General features: G+C 36.5%; 1 protein-coding gene across 3 annotated transcripts in view; it reads right to left on the reverse strand.

Moving 5' to 3' along the window:
* Positions 1–993: 993 nt before the first annotated feature.
* The window catches only part of smarcad1 (SWI/SNF-related, matrix-associated actin-dependent regulator of chromatin, subfamily a, containing DEAD/H box 1), a 71,122-nt gene continuing 58,806 nt past the window's right edge, over positions 994–13,309 (reverse strand). For 2 of the 3 annotated variants that reach the window (NM_001015697.1, XM_018092929.2), the window contains 9 exon segments: positions 999–1,547; positions 3,785–3,894; positions 4,424–4,606; positions 6,051–6,169; positions 7,289–7,477; positions 8,163–8,284; positions 8,974–9,091; positions 10,883–10,978; positions 12,652–12,789. In NM_001015697.1, the coding sequence (NP_001015697.1) occupies positions 1,486–1,547; positions 3,785–3,894; positions 4,424–4,606; positions 6,051–6,169; positions 7,289–7,477; positions 8,163–8,284; positions 8,974–9,091; positions 10,883–10,978; positions 12,652–12,789 (1,137 nt within the window). In that variant the 3' untranslated portion in view covers positions 999–1,485. 3 annotated transcript variants of the gene reach the window in all.

The raw sequence follows: 13,309 nt of genomic DNA on the forward strand, positions 1-13,309 counted from the left end.
TCTGAATTTAAAACATGAGCTTCCAATTTTGTTGAAGTATCTCTGGATCCACCAAAATCTTTTCCTCCTCACTAAAGAACATAACTGCAAAGGATGGTAGAGCCCACTGTGCCGGTCTTTTTCACATTCCTCATTTATTCTACTTTCTTGTGTGGTTGGAATTCTATTAAGTATTTTGCACACTCTGTTACTTGTTTCCTACTGATAACTTGTGTGAGCAATGCTGTTATATGAACTTCACATGATGCAATGGCAGATGCCAACTTGGCTATGTCCCACCAACCACACCCCCTTGCAGTAAAGCTCACTTTTCTTGGCAGTCTAGGGCCCACCCCCTACTGATAGTCGGCCTGGTAAGCCTTGGGGCAACTTTAGTGGTAGTTACATTTTAACAGTGAAAAGACAAGGACTTTCTGACCCACAGGATCTTGCTATGCAACCACACCATATATCCAGGGGCACTCATGGTAACTCATAACCCTAACAACTTACAGTAGCCCTGGGCAAGTAAGCATATTTTACAGTGGTCACTGTCAACTAAGCATGTTAGAGCAATAACACTGAATGCAGACACTCATTATGCTGTACTAGCAAAACTGCCCGTGGCCCAACCCATTTGTAGTGTGCTTCATAGCACTTATTGTTTGTTTTCGCTGTAAATGTAAAGTGTTAAAAAGCATGCAGTGTGGCAACAGGGGAAATCTAACTGAATCAGAAAAGCAAAGGTTAAATCTATGGTGCCCGCATGAATAACCCATAGTGTGAGTGCTGAGATTCTTTGTTTCCGTCCAGCAATTTGACCTGTGCGCTTGTTAGCTTTTCTTTTCCATTTGCTTACTTTGTAGCACGAGGCATAGATCAAAGGGCCAAAGCAGCACAAAAAAGGTTGAACCATGACTTGCAAAAAAAAGAAAATGGGAGTGGTTCATTTCTGACCCTGCACAGGCAATGGTTTCCCTGCTACTGAGACAGATGCACAACAAACCCATTGCAACCGAGGCAGTTAACAAATATTTATTTTTTTGCATTTTGTTTACAAAACACAATTATTTATGAATTTGGAGTGTACATTTTATTCCTTGGACTTTCCTAAATAAATGTAACAGAAAAACAAACAGAAGCCAACATCAGTGTCTTCATAAAAAATATACACGTTATTCCCTGGAATACAGCAGAGAGCAGCAGAGGTAGGCAACCACTGGCAGTACAAAAATACTGACGATATAAGCGCTAAAGAGTCTGCACCCATTCCTCATATGGGCAGTGTGGGAGAACATGGCACCCAAGTGCCAGCTGGGAGAGTACAACTTGTGCCATAACAGTTCTTGTGCCATACCAGCTCAGCTTTGTTACACAGCTTGAGGTTTACTGAAGCACTTTTAATATCAAATGGTTACAAAAAAGTACAAATGTTCAGAAATGGCAAAGTCAGTAGAAAAACGACTGCTACTTTATATCTGGTGTCAGAACAGAGCTGCTGTTGCATTAAAGGCCTAGGGATGTTTTCAGTAAAGTAGCCATGTCCAGAGGGATGGTTCCTTCATCTCCTACAATGAAAGAGCACAGTGTGAAAAGATGTGAGAGCCAATAGTACAAGATTAGGGAGTATAAATCAAGCACATACTAACATTAGCTTAGTAAATTCCCCCTTAAAAATTGCCATATTTTCCAAGTGAGCTTGATAAGCATGAGGAACACGGTTTATCTGGAACTTAGCAGTGTAAAGCCTTCCTATATTTTAATTTTTTTTATTAATAACATTGGCATAAAGCATCACTTTTAGCAGCTGAGCAAATCCTGCCTAGGCGACAACCCTAGCAGTGTAACAGCTAATTGTCTGTATATCCTATTCTATATGGCTGCTTACCTTCTTATCTTGCACCCCAAAACCTGGCACTCTTCTGCTATTCTGCTTTGTATGTGAAGGGGATTGGCATATTTGGGAGCACTCCTTTCCGCAACATTTTGGTCTGCTACAACCTCACTAACCATTCTCCCTGTAGCATAACTTCAGAAGGGGGTTTTCACTTTTTTGGCATAATACAAAATCAGAGGGACAACCATTAATGCCCCTGACTGGCCAATTCCCAATGCTTGCCATAAACTACTGAGACATCTGGGAAAGAAGCTGCAGCTCAGGTCTGTAACGGGAGGCTGCATGAAGGCACCTTTTAAAAGTGAGTTTAGCATTGGAGAGTTTATTACAGTCCCTGATACATGTCACTGCCACTTTAAGGTACATCTGTACATCCAAATTATGCTGGCTATACACAGGTAGATAAACCAAGTTTATATGTATTTGTTAATATGGCTGGCTTTTATATATACCTTTATATAGTCCTTGCTTTAAATTTAATGTATTGTTTATCAGTGCATGTTTGTAGAAAGGTATATATGATTGGGAATCTATTTAAGTGGACTTTGTCACTTTTTATATAGACCAGCAATGTACAGATAATATGGACATATATGCTATGAATGATGCAGTCCTGGCTTCTGCTAAATGCAAGTGCAATTTATGTAGTAGAGCATTAATAATGTAATATCCCATTATGGATATTGTGCTCTGGGTTATATATATGTTCTCAGATTATGTGCCTGCATAACTAAACAAAATGTCATTAAGAGCTTCAGTAAATGGAAATAAAAGCAAACAATATAAGGCTGATGTCTATGGGTTAATGGACATTTACAATTTTCTAGAAGGCTTTTTGTATCAATGTAGAACTCAATGTACAGAATGAGGGAATTCTTTCTGCCTATATGATAAAAGCTCATATTGCAGGCTTCTGTACACTAAGTTACTCCCTGTCACTTCTTACAATAGTAAGGGAAATGCTGTGCTGGAAGCACATGTACTAGTGACAAGTGTATAAATGCTGGACATTTCTTACCAGAAGTCAGCCTATTACCACCATGACAGGCTGGGAAATACTATTATAATGGGAAGCAGTGATAATAGTTTTGACAGCTATGTATGAAAACCACTGTTTTAAGCTGAAGTTGCCATATTTGTATTTTTAGAGAATTTTGTTGGATCTGCCTACCTATGTGGTTGGCAAAATCAGGCTGATCTCACTGGATCACTGAGCAATGTGCTTGTCACTATTGATGGACATGTGGCCAATTGCTATCCAGATATCGGTGGGAAGGCCATCTTTTTGCTATCTGCATAGGCTGAAGAGTTGTCAACTAGGTCTGTATTTTATTGATAAACGTTTTTAATCATTGTAACATTTTTAACTCAGCAACATTGTTTTCTTATTTTGTATCTGGCAGGGTCTGCTCCTTTTTACAGCACTATTGAATGAGTCACTATTGAAACTGGAAACTTATTTAAGTTTATTGTGTAAGCATTCACACACAGTCACTTTTATAATTGGGAATTTCGCTTAAGTTCACTAATAATAATAATTTTGTTACATTATAAAATATATTTCTGCTATACTAAAACTATGCTATTGTACACTGTAGTTTTGTGTAAAATTTTTCTTTATGATTAGTATTATCACTATTGCATTGTTAATTTGTTTAATTGATTGATGCTAATTATTGTTATTGAGTGGGTTATATATTGCCGTCACTTTGACGTATGTTTATGCTTGACAAAGGCGCTGTCTTAGCCTTGAAACGTTGCATTTCCGCAATAAAGAATATTTTAAGGGCAAGTCCCGTATATAGCTCTTGAGTGCAGTTGCTGCTTGCTTGTTTAGGTCTGTAGGGGCCACTTTGGCAGCTATCATCATCCTGTATAGGGCCAGCTGTAGGATTCAAAAATACATACCTGTGTCATTAGTTGTCATATCTTGTTCAAGCCTTAACTTCTGCTGACTTATCTTCAGCATTGACTCTTCAATGGTTCCTTTGCCAATTAACTTGATCACTTTTACTTCCCTAAAAACAAAACATGTATTTACCCATTTCTGCACTTCAAAAATATATACATTTTTTAGTTCAATAACCAAGCATTGGTATGGGATCTGTTATCCAGAATGCTCAGGACTTCATTTTTTTTTGCATAAGGGGCCTCTCCATGATACTTTAAGTCTACTAAATAATCATTTAAACATTAAACCCAATATGATTGTTTTTCCTCCAATATAAATTAATTATATCTTATTTGGGATTAAGTACAAGGTACTGTTTTATTATTACAGAGAAAAAGGAAATCAATTAAAAAAAAATGAATTTGATTAAAATGGAGTTTAATTCCTGTAATTTGAAACTTTCTAGATTACGGACCCCATACCTGTAGCTGGGAATCAGCTAGCACAGTAAGCTGGTAAAGAGGTTTTAGATTATATGTGGTGTTTGTAAATTTGGAAACAGGATTTACAGTAAATCTGGCAGCCAGGATTGCAGGGCTGTGATACTGGGGAAAAAACAAGAAAAGCAATAATGTGTTATGTGGTAAAAGCCTTACTTGGTCTGCCCAACTCTGTGACATCGATCCTCTGCCTGCTTGTCATTATAGGGATTGCAGTCTATGTCATGGAGAATGACTATGTTTGCTGATGTGAGATTGATCCCAAGGCCACCCGCTTTCGTTGACAGAAGGAATATAAATATATCCATGTCAGTGTTAAACTCATCTATAAGATGTATCCTAGCAAGGAAACAACATGTTTAGGAAATATAACATCATGTAAAAGACACTAACTCTAAATGTAAAGTAGTTCAGGCCATATACAATAAAAGTCATCCATAGGTACATAACATTTGGGTGATTTCTTGATTTGTTCCCAATAAAAATGGCTGGGGTTATTTTCAAGGGAAGGAATGTCTGTTAATCATAGTCTGAGAAAGAAATGTTATAGTAAAGTTATATTATAACATTTAAATTAACTTTTAACTCGGTTTTCACATGTCTTCCTCTAAACTGCAAGTCAAGGTTGTGAGTTAGTAATGCATGGGTCAATGAAAAGCTGACCTGCGCTGAACCCTAACTTGAACGCTTCCAACCCTAAAGCTACCTTGACCTGTCTTTCTTATTTATATATCCACACCTACAATACACATAGCTTTTTTTGAGACACACTGTTGACTAGTCTAAAGCTGATCATAGACAGGTAAACTTAGACACTCCAGGTCAGATTTGGCAACTTACTATCCTCTGCAGATATCTGGCCAGAGATAGGATTTTTAGGCGTGCCCTATAGTTAACTGGCCTATCTCTGGCCAGATATCTGCAGAGGATAGTAAGTAAATTTCCCATAATGTCTGTGTGGCACCACAGTCAGACCCAGAAGGAGAAGACCACATCAACCATATTTAGACAGGATTTTTAGGCGTGCCCTATAGTTAACTGGCCTGTCTAAATATGGTTGAGATGGTCTTCTCCTTCTGGGTCTGACTGTGGTGCCACACAGGCATTATGGGAAATGAAGGACAGATAATTATGTCTGCATTGTTTCAGTGGTACATGTAGTCAGAACCAGCAGTGCAGAGAATATCAAGGGATGGGGAGATTCAGAAGCAATTATACTTACATATAACTTTAAAATGATTGACCATTTTAATTAATATACATCTGTTTTTCTTTAAGCAAAATGTTATATTTGGGTTTACAAGCCCTTTTGTGGTAGTCTTTAATAATTTAAAAATGTTCATTGGCCTTGTAGATGGGGCATTTGGCCTGTGGGACCAGTGCATTAGTCAGGAGAAACTTTTTCCAAGAGACACAATCAGAAAGGGAGGTAGTAGCTTCATATGACTACATAGGAACACAGTATGAAAGTTTAGTGAATTTTACAAAAAAAAAAAAAATCACAATTTAAAAATATCTAAATTTGAAAATGTATGCAATTGAAAAGAATCAGTACAATCCATTTTTTAAGAGATCTTTAGCTTAAAGGGGCTTTGTCACCAACTTGTAGTCTAAATATGGCATTGGGTACGTTGGTTTTATGCTCACCATAGATAGAACATTTACATACCTGCTGATTGGTTGCTATGAGTTACTGCACTAGGGCAAACAATGCCTTTTATTACATAACCCCTAAAAATCCAATGAAACAGCTTTTCCTATTAGAGCAATTATACATGCCTACCTTTCTGATATCTGCGTTTTCCCATCCAGCCTGACATATCTATGCTGGTGATGCCTCAGGAAAACTTCTATAATATCTAACATCATGGTGAATTGACTGAATAATACAACTCTGTCACCCTAGAGCAAATAAAAAAAAAACATAACAGTGATTAGCGCAGAAAGGAGAATTCTGTTCTGCAAAGGAAAAGAGCATGCTGCCGCACTACACAACGTGATTAATAATCAGACAAGGGGAATGCTTTGGAGACATTAACACTTGGTAGCCAAGTAGTTTTTTTTTTTTTTTTATCTAATTTAAAAAAAAAAAAAAAAAAAAAGACAAACATTTCGATTATGCATTTAATCAAGAAAAAACTTGAAACCCAAACACTTGATCAAATTAATCTTAAATTGAAAAATAGCTTGAAATTCGATAATACAACTCCCATTGACTTCTACATGAACACTCTTGTCTGATTTCTACATGGTTAATATCTGTCTGTGCTGAACACAATACTTGTCCTACAGAGAAACAATCTGTATTAGCAGTGCCACCTATTGTGTGAAGACAAATTTAAACAGATATAGACAAGTTCTTCCCTCAGAACCCCTGCTTACTTAACTGTGTTGATCTCCAACACGAAGCAGTTTCCTGTTTGAAGATGTGGGGCCCCTGTCTAGGTTTTTAGATTGTGATGCATGTACTTATATTTGTGATAAAAGGGGAGGTGCAGTTTATAAGTGGTACTTTTCTCTCTCACTTGATTAAGTACTACCATTCTGACCCAAGAGTCCCATTCTGCCCATATTCATAATTAGTGTAATATAATTTTGAATCAATAAAACAGCTGGAATATAATTATAAATCAATAACGCACCGAATATGGAGCAGAAAAAACTGGATTCAGGCTTGCATAAAAGAAAAAAAAGTCACACTTATAAATGTGTGTGTGTGATTATGGCATGTTATCAGTTTTCTAACATATCACAATATTTTCCTGCCATAATAGCAAAGGTTAGCTTACAAAAAGTCCATACTTATATGTTAATAAATTCATGAACAGGCTCATTGTAATTAGATGATCCTGGGATTTACTATGATATGTAATGCCACTTAAAAAATCATCAATCCAGCATGAAGCTTAGCAAATGAATTACAAAAATAACCCTAATTACTTATCAATAAAAATAAATCTCTCATGCTTTTCACTGAATATGCAAGTGCTTTCTATGAACATGTAGTTTTGAGCACAGTACCTTTTTCTTAATGTCAGATAAAAGCTTTTCCAGTATATTAAATTTTCCAGAATCCAGTATCAGTTCTTTCTCTAGTTTATACTGTGAAAGTGTGGTAAATTCATTGCACAGTCTATGTAGCTCAAAGTCAGTCATAACTTCCATATCTTCGAAGATGAGATCTGGATTTGCGTCACAGTGAGTAGGTTCCTAAAAACAAAAATAATTCATTGAACCATTCCAAATGTGGACCTGCAATACACACTACTGCTCATATCCCCATTAAGCAAATGATACATGGTTTGGGGGTTCCACAGGACAGTTCCATAATGACAAACATTTAACACAAGGTTACTTATATAAATGTCAGACCAGATGTAAAATAAATCCTGGTCCATTAAAATAGACCTTGCATCCACCATGGAATTCAGAATAGATAGATCAGTGCTGTTTGGGGTGTGTGGGTAAATGTGGTGTCTACAGATAAGTAGGGGGGGGTTAGTCCACAGGTAAAACTTGGAATAACAGACATTTTTATCTTTATTTTAAATTAATACATTGGTATGTATTACAGATTACACAACTGCATACCCTCTGGTATAAAAATCCTACATGAATCTGGTTTTCTATGAGCTACAAAAATATAATTGAATCAATTTTCTGCTTGATGGAGCTCATTTCCTTCTCATGGTGTGACTTGTATTTTACCTTCTGATGAACATTAGTCAAGCTATGTTATAAATTCATCACTAGTGTTAAAGAGCACATATCATTTTTTTAATAAAGGTTACTTATATAGTACTCACCTATAACTGATATGTCAGAAATGCTCTATATGAAAGGAATATATGAATATAACAATATATAACAATAAATTTAATGGATTCAAAATTACCTTGAGCATAAGTTTGGACATGGTTCTTAATCTATCTGCTGTGTAATACTGCCTGTGTAGTAAAGGGTGGTTAGCCATTTTTCTCAAGTGCATCATTACATTGCACAGTTCTGAATTCTTCTCTGAAAAAAAAAGCAATTCAAAGTTTGCAGGTGATTATTGTTGCATATTATTCTAAGAAAAGGTACAATATGCAGCCCAAATTACCATAACCATAAATATGTTTAACAGCTTTTCTGCTTGTACAGGAAATGGCTAATTTGTTTGTAATACAGCTATAGGATTCGTTATCCAGAAACCCATTATCCAAGAAAATCCAAATTACAGAAAGGCTAACTCCCATAGACTCCATTTTAAACAAATTACTCTTTTTTTTTTAATTATTTCCCTTTTCTCTGTAATATTGAAAAAGTACCTTGTACTTGATCCAAACTAAGATATAATTAATCCTTATTGGATGCAAACAATCCTATTTGGTTTATTGAATGTTTAAATTATTTTTTAGTAAAATAAAAGCATGGAGATCCAAACTATGGAATGATCCCTGATTCGAAAGACCCCAGGTCCCGAGCATTCTGGATAACAGATCCCATACCTGTACATGCAAGCCCAAAGACAGAGTCATGTTGTGTTGGCTGTAACACAAACGTGTTGCACAAGTATTGCCTAAAAAATCCAGCCAGTTACGCAAAGCTAATGAAGAATCTTATGTTGACACAGGGCATCCAATTGCTGTGAAGACTAAAAAGGATTCTCATTTTTGCTAAAATATATTTCAGGGCGTTACAATGGCTAAATTCAATGTACCTACCAGTTGCATCAATTGACTTCTTTAATTTATTCAAGAGGTCACTGTATAACTGTTCCTGCTTTTTGGACATCTGGCAAAATTTGATTTTGTCTTGTTTAGGAGGTAGTTGTTTTAGAACCTGTTGAGAGTTAAGTGATAAATTAGATCATGGAAGATTATACATCTTTAACACCAACATTTTATTTATATAGTGTTGGGGTGTCTTACAGAGACTACATAGCTACCGTCAGTTTCTGCCAAAGTATAATTTAGTCTAAGGTCCCTATCACTTTCAAACACACTATGGTGGATTTTATCAGTAGCCAGTTAAACTTCATGTATATTTTTGGGGTATGGAAGGAAAGCAGATAACACAGAAAAAAAAAAACAGACATGCAGATAGTTCCCTGGCTAAAACTGCATTGCATGGCAGCAATGCTAACCACTGAGCCACCATGTTGCTGGGGTTCAATAAGAACTAAATAATCTGCTCCCTGCAGGAGCACAGCATGATAAAACATATGCTCCCCCATACTTTGGCATACATATAAAAAAAGCTGTTTCCAAAACAAAAACTGTAAAGTACATAATACAAATGATGTAAATTAAGAAGCAAAATGAACCTATCTACATTGTATGTTAATAATTTGAGTTTCAAAATGTAGAAATTACTACTATTTAATGTAGATATTTATTCTATATAGCCCTGCTAAGGATATGTTTAATTGTAGACCTATTTGAATTACAATGATAGACTCACGATAGATACAACAGCCATTTGACTAAAGAACATTTAATATAGAAAATTTGAATGGTGTAAAGTACATGGGATCAGGTGTGGAAGAACAAGGAAGTGAACTGTTCAGAATTGCTGAGTAATGATGACAGTCTGGAATCTTATGCTTAACAAATATTTGTATTGCTAACAGTGTGGCTGTAGGGCAAACGGCACACCAAATCAGTGACTTTTTTTTTTAAAGAGAATCAGACAATTCCCAAAATACTTGACAGTTTTTCTAATTTGCTAATTACCTTAAAGCAGGGATCCCCAACCTTTTATACCAGTGAGCCACATTCAAATGGAAAAAGTGTTAGGGAGCAACACAAGCATGAAAAAAAGGTTCATGGGGGTGACAAGTAGAGCCATAATTGGCTACTTAATAGCCCCTAAGCTGACTGGCAGCCTACACAAGGCTCTGTTTGGCATCATACTTGTTTTTATGCAACCAATACTAGCCTTCTTACCAGAAATTAAAAAATGAGCACCTGCTTCGAGGCCACTGGAGCTACATCCAAGGGGTTGGTGAGGAACATGTTGCTCAGGGATCACTGGTTGGGGAAGACTGCCTTAAAGAGTCTCACAAACTAAGGTAGTGTCACCTATGTCTGGTACTGTCAGTATGTTATGGCTCTGACCCTTTTATGAAAGGACTATTTATAGCTCTGTTCACCTGGTCTCAATGATTTGATACTATTCCCCCCTGGCCTGCTAAACTACATTGCCTTCTGGCTTCTTGTAATGAAATTATAATTAATAGCAGGGCCTCATTGTGTTTATAACCTCTGCAATATTATGTGATGCATAATAACTAAAATTCTCAAAAACAGACCATTGTTTGTGTAAGAACTCTAACAAGCTGCTACCTTCCTGCAATATCATGGTATTGCAAAACAAAATAGGACATTACCCCTGTCTAATTTAAATATTTATAAAAACTGCTCAATGGGATAAGAACCCATCAGCTTGATGTTTCAATCTTAAACTGTGCATGATTACAGTCTACTGTATGTTGCGTTGTTTGGCGTTACAACACATTGAAATGATGAACACTTCAGGCTGCTTAATGTTAGGTGTTGAAATCATCTTGCATTCACCTTACAATCAATGCATGTATATGTCATATAAATCATATCCTGTATTTTCTATTACCTCACTTTTCACTCTTCTCAGTATAAATGGCTTCATAATCTGCTTGGCGTGAGCAATTCTCTCCTTTTCAAATATAGTTTGCTCATCGGTGGATTTCTAAAATAAAATGTAAGTAGGAATAAAGGGCAAAGTGTTAATTTGTATGTAGGAATACTGAGACACAAGCAGTGGTGATAGATCACCATTAGAAACACTGCCACCTTCAGGTTTACCAGGAAATTATTCATTTCCACTCAGTGTTCCACATAGGCAGCACTGTATTTATAAAATTGTGAAATAAGATTATATAAAAGGTGGTTAAAACACCACAGTAAAATGATTACATTATAAGCCAGACAATCAATCAGTTAACAGGTTTTCACTAAATGTGAAAACAGAAAAAGAGAAGGAAAAAGAACTGGTTAAGGGCTCTGGCACACAGGGAGATTAGTCGCCCCGTGAAAACGTAAGTCGCCAGTGGGATGGCACATGCTGTGCAGGCGATTTCGGCAAATCGCCGAAGTTGCCTCGTGAGGCATTTTCAGCAATTTGACGAAATCGCCTGCGCAGCGTGTGCCATCCCATCGGCGACTTACATTTTCACCAGTGGGATGGCAATCCGGGGAGATTTGTCGCGGGCGAAGGAGAAAAAGAGAAACAAGCCTGGCCAATAATTTTTTTGAATGTGGTCATCAGATCTCGCAACTTAGATGGTAAAAATTGGAACAAATTAAAGTAAGGGAGGGACAGGATACTAAGAGAATTTTATTACGAAAGGAATGTTATTGGATTTGGGCCCTAAAAACTAAACATCCTAGAGGTCTAAATGAGGATTTTACTATGTCTTGCCTTTTATGATCTTGTGGTGGTATTAGGGTAATTGTTAATTATGTATATTTTTTTTCTGCAGATATAAAATATGAATGATGAATTGTGCAGTACTTCAGGGACAAGTGACTCTTCCTGGATTAGTTCATTTTGCTACAAATGTTACCTTTAGGCCTTAGTGATTACTGGTATCATTCTACAAGGTTGCTCTTTTTTTGTTAATATTGCTATGTAACTATAATAAGTTCTAAAGTTACAAAGAACCTTTTGAGTGATCTTGGCAGGTGGTGTAATATGGACTTATTTTGCAGATTTTTCAACAGATTTTAAAGGAGAAGGAAAGGCTAATAAAAAGTTAATCTCAAACTGCAGGCATACCTTCAGTTATCTCAATAGTGCCCTTAAGTCTCCCCATATTTCGCCTGTTCAGATGATCAGAAGCCAAACAGGAAGAAAAAACGCTGAGCTGTGTAAAGATTCCCATAATACTCTGGAGCTGGTCTTCGAATCGGTGCAGGAGATAAGAAGACCAGCTCCAGAGTAAGCGCATGTGCATTTACCTTTCAATCTCACAAGCAGGAGTACCCAAGTCTAGGGGAGGGAGAAGATGCGCATTTACTTACGCGGCGTCATGTTGGACTAAATTTAAATATCCAACATGGCGGCCGCAATACAATATAAAGAGCGCTTACAAACATCGGTGAGTGCTCTGAAAATACTTACAGAAAAAGTAAAAAAAAGGTAGCGATCAGCTACAGGGACATGAGGCCTATGGTATGTATGGGGGGGGGTCTCTTATAAATACATAGCTCTGTTGGGACATTTATGTTGGAGAAATACTAATGTTACATTAAAATACTAACTAAAATAGTAGTGCTGCTAAAAAAATTAGAAAGTTATTATATAAGCTTAGTGGAAGAGGTGAATTTAAGGGGAACAGTTGAACATGAAATCTTAGTTACCGCTTTAGAAGAAAACAACCTCTTGATCTCGCTGGTGCTGCTGCTGAACATGTGTGGCATTACAAAGTTTAGTAGGGACATGAGTTCTAATAGGTTGTTCTGCACTGGAGTTCCAGTCAGAAGCAAGCGACTCCTGGCCTGCATTTAGGAGAGAAAACAAAGTTTAGTTTTACAGGAAAACTGTCATATAAATGGAAAAAAGGTACAATCAATAAAAATTTTAAGCACATTATATTTTTGTGCTTAACAGTGATTTTATTCTAAAATAAAAATGACAAATGTTTACTCCATCCACCAGAGTATTTTCGAGGAGGCAATGCTGATTTTGTGAATGCCAATCTTTCTTACTGTATAAAATAGCATTCCCAGAACTGTTAAACCACAGAAAATACACTCACACCTGCAAACAATGTTACCAATCCCTTTAATTTCAAAATAACCCATTTACTTTTATTTAGTCTTTTGTTATATTGAATATGCAGATTAAATTCATTTGTTAAGAAGCTGAGCAATGTCAGTCTGCTGATTCCCCTCTCTAGGTTCCTTGCTTGTCCACTTCTTCAGTTTTCCACCCAAATATAAATTGTACTTCTATGCAAATTTCTAATATGAGTTAATTCAAAATTTTCAATGGTTTAAAAGGAAAACTAAAGCCCTC

This window comes from Xenopus tropicalis, chromosome 1 (assembly GCF_000004195.4).
Source record: "Xenopus tropicalis strain Nigerian chromosome 1, UCB_Xtro_10.0, whole genome shotgun sequence".
NCBI lineage: Eukaryota > Metazoa > Chordata > Amphibia > Anura > Pipidae > Xenopus > Xenopus tropicalis.